Below are 14,043 nucleotides of genomic sequence, written 5' to 3'. Positions count from 1 at the left end.
AAATTAGCCTTCTGGATGCTTTGTACTTCACTTGGGTATTCATGTGCATAAAGGGTTGGCAAGATCAGTAGTTAACCTGAGTGTACTCTAAGCCATCCTAAAGCCTTTAGGGCTTCTAACCCTCCTTCCCTCCCTGAAAAATCAAGCTCACAAAAACAACAACAACCCTGCAGCTGATTTTGTTTCTTGTAAATAAGTTAATCATTTCCACGGCACCAATATATGCAGTAGGGCAGGATTAGCACAGTCAGGGTGGCCACCGAAGCACATTATACTAGACCCAGCTGAATCTTTCTATATTAATAAAGTAAAGCTTCCTGTGTCTGACCTGAGAAGAAAGAGACTCTTCGAAGCTGCTGTCCAAGCCTTTTCCTTTCTAGGCTAGGGCAGAAGCTTTTGGCATACATAATAGCTGCCAGGCCAGCTAGTCAGGAAGAACGACTAAATGGAATGCTCCAAGGTATGCTGTTGTGTTACGGTGATGATGTTCTCAAGCAGATGAGGGATTGTGCTGGCAGGGAGAAGTTTTCTTTAGAGGAAAATACAGCCAAATAGAAAATCGAGCATGCTCCAAATCTGCTGGAGACAGCGGCCTGGGGAAAGAGAGGTTGGAGGGGGTAAGTTTCTTTAATAGCAGCTGATGAACGCTGGTGTAAGAACCTGCATTGTAAAGGAGATTGTATGTGGAGGAGATCACTGAGAGAAGAAGTCGAATGTAGAGGATGTTACTGTCTTGGAAGTGAAGAGTTTGTAAGGTTGAGGATGCTTTTCTAACGGTGTGTTGGACATTGGTTTATTGTATTTTTAACTTGGAGCAGTGCAGCGGAGTTGGTTAATCTCCAGTCCAAGGAAGTTCTGTTGCATTTAGTTAGAGAAAAAGAATAATTATTTTTTTCAGTCAATTAATTTGTTCACAAATATTACAGGACAGTACAGAACCCTTCAAGTACTGTGAGTGCAATAACTTATTTCCTTTCTTTTCAAAATATGATATAATTGAACATTAGTGTTATTTGTAGGTAATAGGTGGTATTTTTAGTACGGATTGATGTAGGGAGCTCAGGGTAAACTTTACGGTAAAAGTCTTACTTCTGTCTTCTGTTAAGCAAATGAAGGTCTAGCAGATATGACATCTGTAGCTGTAGGGTTATTGTCAGCAACTTGCAATTAGTATTCCCAGTTTAATGGAACTAAAGTAATTCACTGCAAAAAAAAATTGATTACGTTTAGTTCTCATTTAAGAAATAAACATTAGTTCTTTTTAAACTATATAGATAAGCTTTCTTTAACAAATTGTTACTTTTTTCCCTTCCTTTGGGGAATGTAGATTGGACAAATTATTATTATTCTTTTTAAAAATCTCTTCTGTGGGATTTATTAGACATTCTGTTATAAGTGCAGTCAGGGTTTTGGCCAGTAGCAATTGGTAGTTACGATTCCAGATTTGTTTTTCATCTTTGCACTTTATTTTTCCTGAAAGCTCAAATATACCATCTTGTTTTGCTCATCAAATTGTAGTAATAACTTTTACTCATTTCTGGGGATACTTCAGAGATCAAAATATTACTCCTCACTAGAATACATTTGAGCTGCTATTTAACATCCAGATACTCCTAGAACATGAGATATGCAGTGTTTATGAATGATTCAGCAAGGATACATTAAGGCTACAGGTTTAAAAGAAATTACAAGAGATAATGAAGTGTACCATAGCTACATGAAAATAGAGGCTTGACTCCTTTTTAAGAAATTCCAGAGACTGTGAAACCTGATGTTTACAAATGTGCGTTCACACAGTGTGGAGGTCTTGCTGGAGCAAGCTGTCATGCCTTCTACTTACACATAGGCTTATTAAGGCAACTTAACTCGTTGTCCAGCTTTCCCCAAGAAGGGATGAAAAAACTAAGTTGAGCAAGCTCTCAGTTTGTGTAATAAGTAACATTTTCTAATCTTTGTCTGTATAGAAGCCAATGTATAAGCACACGAAAATGTTTCTGCAGTGCCTTCTGATCATCAATTTTGTGCAACTAATGTGAGAGGCTGTTTTAGCTCAAGAATTTACTTCTTTGAAATATTGTCTGTCCTCTTGAACTAAACCTGAACTATGGCTTTTCTAAGGAATTGATTTCCGTTATTCCAGTCTAATGCTGTGTAGAATGAAAAAATGACCACAGAATAGAACAACTTCACTTCTCACGTATTATCATCTGGTAACAGAAGTTCAGACATTTGCCAATAAACTCTGGTTTTGCTGGTTTAATTTAAAAGAAAAATCCAAAATGTTCACAGCTTGCAGAGGAATCTAAACTTTTGATCATGTGTTGAAATTGAATGAATTTTCCAAAGTAGTCTCATCCCAAGTTGCCAAAGTAAATAGGGAGGGCAAAAGTGAAGAAGGAACAAGATGCTGATATTAGCATAAGCTAATTGTTCACCTCAGCTGTTGCTCTGTCTGTCTTTCTGCGGTGCACTTGGACTGGAAAAAAAGAAGAAAAGTCTATCTTTTTGGATTCATCCCTACTGTATCTCTCTAAAGACAGTAATGAAAATATTTTTGTGTTCTGTACTTGATGGTAGATTAAAATATCCCTTCTAAGGACTCAGAGTCAGAGAGCAATTCTGTTTTCTAGCTTCTCACTACACACTCAGTGGTGGCAAAAGGTATTTTTGTCCTGTCCCATTTTAGAAAATCGGACTAAATGCTGGAATTAGTCATTCTTTGTTTTTCTGAGCAACACCATATTGATGTGCACTAGAGCAGGAGGAAGGAATTGGCATAGCCAGTCAACTGTGGCAGTCAGCAGATCTTATGTGCTGTATGTAATCAGGAAAAATACTGACTGAGGCAGTATACTAACATGCATTGGAAGGTACTTTTAAGTTGCATACTTCTTAGGATGTACCTAAGAAGTGCCATGAAACAGCACTGGATTAGTGCCAAGACTGCTTGAGACAAAGAAATTCAGTGGACTGTCTGCTGAAACTCTACTATTCCTGTCCCTCGTTTCCATAACTTGCTGTCCAGATAAAATGACTGTTGTCTGGAAAGTGGAGGAAAAACTTTGCTACTGGGTGAATTCCCATCGTGATCTCCTGCTGTAGGCAGGTGTGGCTTTCAGTATAGTTCTTATCTCCATTTTCTTTCTCTGCTGTATGAACATTGCTAACTTAGAATTTTTTTTACAGTAGGCAATGTTAGCCAGAGGCATTACTCATTTCAGAGACATAGTAATGGAAAAAATGAATAAATGAAACTATGTGTATGAATTTAATGAATTCTCTTTATCCACTATAACCATTAGAGGATGCCATTCTAAAAAAGTTGGAGACAGGAAGTAATGTATACTGCTTAAGTGATACACATTGGGATAAAGCCATAAAAGATGGTATGGCAGTAGGTGAAATATGTGGGTAAACAATGAAAATCAATAGCCTAGATGCTGTGAATGTCTTTGAAGTGTGATTATAGTACCCAAAAGGACACATAAAATTTTAAGGGTTTGTCCTTGCTGTTATGGACTAGCTCAGCTGTCTCCAAAACTAGTGGAAGGTCTTGCCTCATCATGTGAAAGAGCAGGGCTTTCACACCCTTGCGTTCTGTCTGCAGCAGGGAATAGAGCCTGTGAACAGGGGGTTTCTTTGCAGATTGGAGTGCTGAATTCATACTCTAACCAGTGGAAGAAGGGCACTCGCTTCTCTCTCATAGCTGTTGAAGGTATCGTGTTGCTTGACTTGTGCTCATGCAGAAAAGCTTCCCCAGTCTTTTGCCTCTTTTCTTTTTGTTACCCTTGTCCAAGAGCAGGCAGGTTCACTGTGATGTGAGCAATGTGCTTGGCATTTCTTCAGGTTCTCATAAACTGTTGTGTGCTGGAAAATTTTAGCTGAGTCCTACTAATGAGACGTTCTGGGAGACAAGAGGAGGAGAATGAAATTGGAGAGGAAATAGGAAGAGGGAGAGTATTGGTAGTAAAATGTAAGAGTAGGTTTTTGTGTCAATCTTTGAGCGTGCTTTCAAAAAGAGTGGTGAATATGAGGTCAAATTTGGGGAGCCCTGCATCTGAGAGACCTCTTTATTTTTGCTGTTGCAAAGGTAAAGTCTCAGAAAACCAGGTGCTGTAAGCTGTTTCCACAGATCGAGAATTATCATATTTTTGATCTCTTTTGAAAATATCACCTCTTGGCTCTTTAAATTAATTTGCCGTGCTGGGAGGGGAAAAAGGAGTGTGTGAGGTTAACATGCCTGAAATAATTTTGCGAACTCAAAAGAATGTTAAGAGATTCACGCCCTCTGAGCAATTCCATCATCTGTAATATTCAGCTCAGTACGCATGGCTAAAATACACCTACTTTATGCAAGATGGGTTTCCCAGTGTGGTGGGTTGTAATCTAATGACAACAACCTCCCTTTTGAGGTTGCTGGTATCAAGTTTTGCTTGAGGTATTCTAGCATTCCTGCACGTGGCTAGCACTTTGAAGACGGGGACATGGAGACTGGGGAAAAAGACCAGCACTGTTTTCTTTGTGACAGTGCCAGTTCAATTACTTGTGTTGTATAGGGTTGGATTTTTTTAAACCTTGGTTAATGATGGAGCATTACTTAGTCTTTTTGCCATTCTTAACATAGTAAACAGAGGAGAGATGTCTCTGTGGTGTTACACTGGTATCTCTGAAATCTAGGCTTTGTTCCAGGCTTCTGAAATTAATTTGGGCAAATCCATTTCTCTCTTTCTGTGTTTCAGTCCACTATCTGTAAAATGAGAATGATTATCTTTCCTAAGTCTTAGGGGGATCTTAAGGAGTTCTATGTAGAATGTGGCACATTTAGGTTCTGCAAGTTTGAAGAGCCTGAAAAAAAAAAACCCACAGCAAAATAAACCTAACAGAATATGTAAAGGTAAATCATATTCACTATTCCTCTGTCACTATTTGGTAGTAGCTATTACCAATTGCTACTTTATTTCATTGAATTCAAGCCCCAACGTTAAGTTCCTGTTAACAGGGTAGATAGCAGCAGAAGAAAATAACAGCACCGTGACAAGACTCACAAAAATTAATATTAAGAGTTTCTCCATGTTGTCTGTTGTCTCAGAGCAGAGATTAAAACTGTTCTTTAATGTACAGCTGTTGTTATAGTGTGCATTTTTATTTGATGAGACTGGAGTCAGGACCACCTTTAAAATAGTGGAAGATGGCTACCTCTGACCTTTGGATGGTTAAAACAGGATGATAATGCCTGTTGAGATGCGGGTTGCATTCAGTCTTGCTCCCAAAAGAAAGCAAGCCAGTAAATTATACTCTGTAATCCATGCTGTGGTTTAGCTGCTATCTTCTCTGTGCTCCTAGGCAGAAGGCAGCACACATTGGGATTGAGCAGCAATTCAGCAACAAACAGAGCAATATACTGTAAGCTAGCTGATGGTGCCTATATGATTTACTCTGTCCTGCATTTGTAGGAATCAGCCTTTTTTTTTTGGCAGGGTGCAGAGAAATGCAAATGGCTCAGCTTTACAGAGTTGACATTTGCTCTCAATTTCCCTCAGGTTGAGTAGCTCCACTGAGCAAAGTACTTCATCCCGGCTCATACGGAAGCATAAACGCAGGAGGAGGAAACAAAGGATGCGGCAGATTGACAGGGTAAGGTTGGCATCATAATTTTCCAAGGAGGTGAACAGTGATTTTGAGTGTAGCATGTAAATTAGGAAGGGATCCAGAACAGATCTGTGCCCTGTTGAATTCATTGGAAAAGCTCCCTTTGGCTCCAATCTACCCTGGACTAAATCTCTAACGTTTGAAGTTCTGCAGCACTAGGGTCAAGACTCTTTTTCTCCTCTCCCTTTCTGCTTTTACTGTTAGGTGATCGCATTTCTTCTTGTCTCTTTCAAGACCAGCTTCTGCAGGAGAACCTCCACTAGGCTACCAGCTGATGTGGGCAACGGGTGGCTGTGGTGTTAGACATCTGATGTATAAACTGCTGAGACTTGCATTCTGCTGAAAGGAGAAATCTATGTTTATAGGAAATTGCAAATCTTTTGCCCTTTTCTATGCTAGTCCTATGGTAGCAGAATGAAGATGGTCCAAATGACATACTTCTTGAAATAACTGTTTTGTTCTCCTATAAATATGAGTCTTCACAGATTAAAGAATGAGTATGCATACATTTTATCACAAGAACTGGAGTAATGTATAGAAAATATTTGATAAGCACATTTGTATTGCGGGGGGAGTATCTGTCTTCTCACTTCCTGAAGGATCATGTGTTGTTCACACCTTTTTGGGGAGGAGCCGTGGATGTAATAATTCACACTACACTGGGCTCTTTGGTGTTTAAATGTCTGCCTGTCAGTCATGTAGTCAAGAAGCAGAAATGATTCAATGTGAAGTTTGGTTGAGAAACCTCAATATAGGAACTTGCTCTGTGTGCTTTGTAAACAAATCTTTGGAGAAAGTGCCGCTTGTGTTCAGATTTTTTTTCCTTACAGATTCTAAGTGAAGAGTAATTTTGAGGAGGCCACAGTGGTTTCTGGATGCCTTTCAAATGGAAACCTATTAATCAGTTCCCAATGAATTAATCCTCAATAGTTATTTTTATGGTCTTATTCTGAGCCATTTAAAACCTTGAGAATTTTCTGTTGTATTTTGCAGTCGTCTTCGTTCAGCAGCATCACTGATTCTACCATGTCCCTAAATATCATCACGGTCACACTCAACATGGGTAAGAGGATAAGCAATGTTTTTTATGATGATTTTCAAGTGATACAGAGGTGTTTTGTCATGGTGTAGTATCCTTTGGAGCCAGCAGAAAGTTCCTTGATTTGAAAGGATGCCAATTGAACTAAAGGGAATGGCAGCTGAGAGTTGCTGCTTTGTTGACTGTGCCTGGATTCCTGGTCCAGTACTGGGTAGTTCTGAGCCATTTGCACAAGCAGATCAGTATTCTTTCCGAGAAGCTGAGGGAAGGAGCTGGAACTCCAGGATATGGAGTTCTGCTCTTATTTCTAGGAGTGGTAAGGGGTCAGACATTGTTAGGAGCAAGAGTAGAAGGGCACCGGCGGTTTGCATTTCTGCTGCTCCTGTGTTTTGTTGTTTAGCCAGATAGAAGTGTGCAGGACTGCCAATTCAGCACCTTTCAGTAGCACCAAATTCTTCCTGCCACTGTGACGTGTGGAAAAATCATTGCCCAATGCTGATCAGGTACCTAATCTCTAGGTGTAGACATGTCTTTTCAATGTTGTTTCTCTTGCTGATTTTTTTGAATGTTAACTTTTCAGTGTCCTATGTGAAAAAATAATGTCTTTAGCAGCGTTTCCTTGCTGCCTTTCCCTGAACATGCCAGGCAGACATATGCCAGTAGGGTAACCTGAGATAATTGTTAGTCAAATGTGGCCCAGCTGATGAGTTGAGAGAACTGATTTTTCAAGACTGAAGTAGCCTGGTGTTAGCTCTTTACTATCATTCCAATCACCTTGTTTGCTTTTTTCCCCCCAACCCTCCACTTTCTATCTGTATAGAAAAGTATAACTTCCTGGGAATCAGCATTGTAGGACAGAGCAATGACCGGGGTGATGGTGGCATATACATTGGCTCTATTATGAAAGGAGGGGCTGTGGCAGCAGATGGCCGGATTGAACCAGGAGACATGCTTCTACAGGTTGGTCCATGTCCAAAAATACTGCTGGCTTGTATATTGGTGGCTCAGCTCAGTGATCCCACCAGATCCATGGACTTAGTAATGGGCTGATAGAATTCATTCATACTCAGAGAAATATGTCACAAAAACTATTCTCACTTAAATCTATAATTCTTTGTGAACTCTGCTGGATAGTTGATGTGCTCTGAGAAAAAATATTTCTGCAGCTGCTCAAAGGAATGGAAACAGTTACAAGGCAAATAAATTTGGAAACAAATAATTAAAAAATCTTTAACTTTCCTGTTGCAAAGCCTGACCTTTACTTTTTGCAATGTTTCAGGTCAATGATGTCAATTTTGAGAACATGAGCAATGATGATGCAGTACGGGTTTTACGGGAAATAGTCTCCAAACCAGGGTGAGCATATTACAAAACCTCTTGCTACTTATCCCCCATATGTAGTTATAGGTGTTGGGCAAACCTCAGAGAAATCGACATTTTGATCTAAATAAGTAACCACTGTGACTGCTGATGTCAATTCTGAACTTCTCGGTGTAAATGATGAATAGGTGAGACTGGTTCCAACGTACCAGCCAAAACCAACACAAACTGGGAGTTGGCTGGTTTCAGTAGCACTATTTGTTTATACAATGAGTGTTTTAGTATCTCAAGAGCTGATCATTCAACAGTGCTCACACCGATAATGCTCATGATCTGTGCAAAACCAGAAACATTCCGATACTGGTTCATACTGGAAATACTTTGACAAGCATCTCAAAAGCATGCTCAGATGTGCTTTACAACTGTTGGATAGGAGTAAATTTGTTCCAAAGAGTTCATTGTAGCAGCTACCACTTCTGTAGGGAAAGTTGTCACCCTTACTTGTTTTCTTTCTTCCTAGACCTATCAGCCTAACAGTAGCCAAATGCTGGGACCCTACTCCCAGGAGTTATTTCACCATCCCCAGGGGTGAGTACATATTTGTGCTCTTTGCTGGGTTCCTGTGGAGCCTTCAAGGTCTACACTATTTTCAGCTGCTTTGGCATCTAACAGATTTCTGTTCCCTACAAGTTTGATTTTTTTAAGTTTGGTTGTATTGTTTGTTTGCTTTTTGTTTTGGGAGGCAGGGGCTTAAGATACTCTTTCTGAGACTCCAGTGCCCACTGAATTCCTGGGAGTTTTTCTTTTGATTGACGTGGCTTTGTATCAAGCTCTTAACCTTTTGGTGGGTATATCCTCGTGATCTTAACCATTCAATTGCTAGGAAGTTTGGAGGATAACTATACTTAAGTGTTAAAAAGCCTCATTTTGTCACTTGTACGCTTCTTAGAAAGAATTTAAACAGTATTTTTAAAATTTGAGGCAAACAACATTTTTTAATATATATAAAACCTCTATTACCTGGTTTTAAACACCTGTCTTAATAAACCTTTCAATAGCTATAAAAGATCTGTGCTAATGTGACAAACACAGCTGCCTCCTACTGGTGAGTGCTCTGCTTATGATACTGAAACCAGCTTGTTACCAGTCCTTCTAAGAAGATGACGACAGCGTTGTCCATTGAAATTAATGCAATAGACTCATGCAGACTACAGGAGCTCACTCAGTTGAGGTCCTTAGGAAAACCAGCATAATCAAAAGAAAAATCCCACAAATCACATATTTCAGATTTGCTACAGGGAGAGCTTGTGTATCAGTTTGTCCTTTGTTCAAGAAAGATGCATCCATTATTATCCAAGGCTAACAGCGGTATATCTGTTGTAGGCTAAACTGGTTGCAATAATGTGTGGGATATTTTGAGGAAATACCTAACACAGGCAGAGTTCTTTTACATAATTTCTGGTTTTAAGGCGATGGAATAACAGCCACTATAATTCAGAAGAAAAGCAGTAATCCAGAGTATGGGGAAAATTGAATTTTATTCCCAGCTTTAAAAATTACTTGCTATGTGGCTCTTCTTAAGGTCTGAGTGTAATTTTCACTGTTCTCTGACACAAGTCTTTTCAAATGGTCTTTATATGTCTTGTCTGTTTATTTTGAAAGGCTATTCCAGTTCTAAAAAGTTTCATTATGGCTGCTGAAAACACTGAGAGGGGAATTCCATGATGCCTCATTTCTGCAAATATAAAGCTCTAAAAAGTTGCTGTTCTGATTCACCTTTGGCAGAAGATTCACGTTCTGTCTGAGTGCTTATTTTGGATCCAAGACCCTTAGAAGTAGGGAGAGATCTTCCCATCAGCTGGAGCAAAGCATTTGGTAGTACTGGTAGCATGTTAGTACATCATAGCAAAATGAGAATCTTTATCTCACTGTATAGAATAATAGTGAAATATTATTACTGGACTGGTAGCTTCTTTCCCACAAGTGGAAATATTTCACTCCTACCACAGTTACAGGAACAGGAGTGTCATGGTTTTATCTTATGAGGCTGGTGCGGCAATTGCTAGAGAAAACCAGCTACTTCTGGCAAGGTGCTTTTTGTTCCCTCATGCTGGGGCTATGTCAGTTGTACTATCCAGGGAGACCTTCTAGCAGCCTTCCAGTACCTACCTGGAGGGGGCCCATGAGAGAGCAGGAGGGGGACTTTTTACAAGGGCATGTACTGATAGGACAAGGGGTAATGGCTGTAAACTGAAAGAGGGTAGATTTAGGTTAGATATAAGGAAGAAATTCTTCGCTGTGAAGGTGGTGACACAGTGAAATGGGTTGCCCAAAGAAGTTGTGGATGCCCATCCCTGGAAGTGTTCAAGACCAGGGTTGAGCAACCTGGTCTAATGGAAGGTGTCCCTGCCCAAGGCAGGGCGGTTGGAACTAGATGATCTTTAAGGTACCTTCCAACCCAAACCATTCTATGATTCTATCAGAATGGAAAGGACTTGTGCACCCCAAAAAATTCCTTCTTACTCTAGTTATTAGTGCTTACTGCAAATATGATTCAATTTGTCTTTTTCTCCCTTTCTGGTTGTTTTGCAGCTGAACCAGTGAGGCCAATTGACCCTGCAGCGTGGATCTCTCATACCACAGCCATGACGGGAGCGTACCCCCGTTACGGTATGAGCCCCTCCATGAGCATCACCACATCTACCAGCTCCTCACTAACAAGCTCAATTCCCGATTCGGAAAGTAAGTCACACTGCGGCCAGTACAGGGCAGGTGTCTTCTGCTCGGGGCCAGCAGTGCAGAGCTGTGTGCAAAACCGACCCCAGCCACAAGCACGATGAAAACGACAGTCGCCACAGAACTCTTGAATGCTTTCTTAAATTTGTCATTCTATTATGGGGAGCATAAAACATTTTTCCAAAGGTCAGAATTTAATGTAGTGGTGTTTTGCCAGGGTTCACATTCAGGAAGAGGTGGTTTCAGGTCCCTTTTAAAGTTACAAGGCAGACCTCCAACTTTATCCCCTCAGATGAATGTGAGAGCTTCCTCCTTGCATTTGACTGTTTTTTAATAAATTTAAATAATTTACTTCAGATAGATGTCACTGGATAATAATGTTAGTGTATCATTTAGGAAATCTTCCACTGATACTCGCATAGCCTTCTTTTATACTTTTTTATACTCTCAGATTTTATTAGCACATAGTTCCTGGAATTACACCTCATCTTGAATTGAAAAGGCGGTTATCCTTTTTGTAGGTGTAGTAGCTCAGTGCCTCTTTAGGTAGTAGGCAGCACCACTGAAGGGGAAATACATCCACAGTAGAAAGCAAGTGAACCACTTACCTGATGACTGCTTTATCTTTAAATGTGTTTTTGGCCTTACAGGTACTAAAGATTGCTGTAATCAAATGTATCTGCTGATTGCTGTCAAACAACAAGAGTCTGTTACTCTGCATTCCTCTTGAACTATTCATGTATCATGTGCCTTGATATATAGTGATGTGATTGGGAAGTGTGGAACGCAGATGCCCTCTCAATCATTCTATTAAAATAAAGGTTATTTGGGAGCAGAACCATGTTTCTGGAGACAGCTTCTCATTTCTATGCCAGTGACTTACAATATTCCCTTTCCTGAATTCAAGAAAATGGGGAGTACCTCTGACCTTTATTGTCATCTTTTGCTTAACACGCCTTCCTTCACTTCAGTCCTGTTACCCACCCCAAACATGGCAGGCAGCACCTCAGGGCCCTAGGTACAAAGAGCACTTGACGTATGAACCTCTTTGCCAGGAAGGACAAAGTTGGGGAGGAATGGAGGAGGAGAGACTGTGCATTGACATCTCAAAGAACGAATTGCTTCATGCAAAACGGGGCTTTCTAACTCGTCGTGTTCCAGTGCAAGATTCTCTGTTCCAGTTCCTCTGAGGCTAGAGTCACTGGTATTTGAAGCAAATACAATACCTGTTCTACAGTATATGGCTATAAGAGTGGAAGCAGTGAATTAATGGAGTCATCTTAGACAAGTCTGTTTCATGGTTCCATGTTTTAAGTATTGTGAATGTCTGTTGTTTTACCCTGTTTTTATAGCAAGGCCAGGATCATGTAAATGGACTGAATAATGGCTTTCCTTCTGACTAGCATTCCTTTGCTCTCTAGCCTCTGGATCAAAAGTGAAGTTCTGATACTGAAGCATTTGCACAGCCACCATCACATCGGTGCTAGTGATTAAAGTAGCTGAGATTTTGGGGCCATACAAATCACCACCACACAGTAGGAATTATTCTGTTAGCTCTTTATTTTCTCAAGTGCATTTCTTCAAAAACAGGACTATGCAAATCAAGGCAGACTGAGGTGTTTCATAGTAATAATCTCTTTAAAAAGTATTTTGTTCTCCAGCAGTGTTCTGGCTGATGCAGGAGAATATTCTCTGAGAGTGGTTTGCGAGTGTTGGACTCGCTGCCTCAGTCAGTGCAAACTCTGCTCCTCGTTTGCTCTGCTAACGGTAGATTTTTCCAGCCCCTGTTCTGCCACTGCAGGACCCCTTTCTGCAAAGTAGTGCTGTCCCATTCCATGAGATTAACTTCAAGTGTTTCAGTGTTTCTTGAAAGTCTTGCTGTTTCAAAATGCAGTCCACTGACATTGTTGGAAAGTTCTCTTTTTCTCTTGCATGGACTTCAGAGGATTTTGAATTGAGACTTCAAACTATTTCTGCTTAATAGTATTCAGCCTGAGGTACTGCATAATTTCCTGGGGCCTTCTTGTTTGGGAAAATGTGTACTTCGTTACTCAAATAAGGATAGTGGTGGTATTACATGTGATAGGACTTCATTTTCCTGGAGCATGCACCTCTTTTATTATCAGAATCTGCTATCAGGAAAAAAACGCCACTCAAAACCAATAACCAATGCCCTGAGAAAGAGCTTTGTGGTAGATCTGGTTCCCCAGAAAGGTGTTACTTTCTGTGCTGTTCCTCAGATTTGCACATGCCTGTACAGGTGGTCAGGCAGTCAGGTCCACAGTTGACTGAGTTTAGACCAAAGTGGGTGCATTTCAGATGCATCTTAGAATTTTTCGTATTTCTACAGCTACTTCTTCTATAGCATCGTATCTCTACAGACTTAGAAAATATTGGTGATCACTTGGCCACTGTTGTTCTTGATATGCAGATCGCAGGTCTCCAAGAAAATAGAATTTATTGCTCCCCACATACTTCATTTGAATATCAGTTTGCTGGTTTTTTTTCCCCCCAAACATGTTGCTTTTTGCCACTAACCAAACTAACATAAAGCAAAAGCAAATTTTAGTGTTTATTCAAACTTGTATTTGAAACTGCATGCATAGATGGTCTGTGACTTCTTCATGCATATTAGCAGTGCACATATGGAAAGAAGCATTTTCAGTTTTCATTGTTTCATGTTTGTTCCTTTTATCAAAATTTTGGACTGCTGAAAAAGGACAAAATTGGTTCCCTTGTGCTTTTAAAAGGTGCGTGATATGGGGAGCTGGGAGAAGGGAAGAGAGGAGGATTTCTGAATTCCTAATGGAGAAGGGTCTGAACTGTAAACACAGGACATGCATGCTCGACATGAATTTTCTAGGGCTGAGAAGGTGGGAGCAGAAAGGAGGACAGGGTGCTGTATCCAAAGAATATCGTCTTATTATGTATAGACAGGATGATTGAGTTCTGCACAGCTGTCACAAGAAGGCTGGTAGACTCTTGGACTCAGATTCACCCCACTGGATTTGCAATATTAGATGCCCCTTTGCCTCTGTGTACGGTAGAGAAGGAGTTTCTGAAGGAACTAAACTCCTACGGTAGGCACCTCAGTTCAGCCCTATTGTTCTGGTTTTATTATAAAAGTTGACCAGGAAAGTATAAAGCCTCTGCTGAGCCAGCTCTGCCCATAAGAGTGTGTGAAATATGAATAGACCCATGACAGCTGCTGAGGCATTTGGGAGTAGCGGTTTTTTTAAGTGTTCTGCAAGAAAGATGCAGGACTAAGTAATACTGAGTTAAGTGACTTGTTAACTTTG

At 40.3% G+C, this 14,043-nt stretch overlaps 1 protein-coding gene across 2 annotated transcripts in view; it reads left to right on the top strand.

Moving 5' to 3' along the window:
• The window catches only part of DVL1 (dishevelled segment polarity protein 1), a gene marked incomplete at its 5' end in the record, with an annotated part of 98,957 nt that overhangs the window by 75,740 nt on the left and 9,174 nt on the right, over positions 1-14,043 (top strand). The window contains 6 exons of one of the 2 annotated variants that reach the window (XM_082009424.1): positions 5,541-5,634; positions 6,643-6,712; positions 7,509-7,648; positions 7,968-8,044; positions 8,529-8,596; positions 10,601-10,678. In XM_082009424.1, coding sequence (XP_081865550.1) covers positions 5,541-5,634; positions 6,643-6,712; positions 7,509-7,648; positions 7,968-8,044; positions 8,529-8,596; positions 10,601-10,678 — 527 coding nt within the window. Of the gene's footprint in view, positions 1-5,540; positions 5,635-6,642; positions 6,713-7,508; positions 7,649-7,967; positions 8,045-8,528; positions 8,597-10,600; positions 10,751-14,043 lie in introns of both variants that reach the window. The other variant, XM_082009423.1, reaches the window with a different exon arrangement.

Source organism: Phaethon aethereus, assembly GCF_964289735.1.
Source record: "Phaethon aethereus genome assembly, chromosome: 21".
Classification (NCBI taxonomy): domain Eukaryota; kingdom Metazoa; phylum Chordata; class Aves; order Phaethontiformes; family Phaethontidae; genus Phaethon; species Phaethon aethereus.
This window is presented reverse-complemented; position numbering and strand designations above follow the sequence as displayed.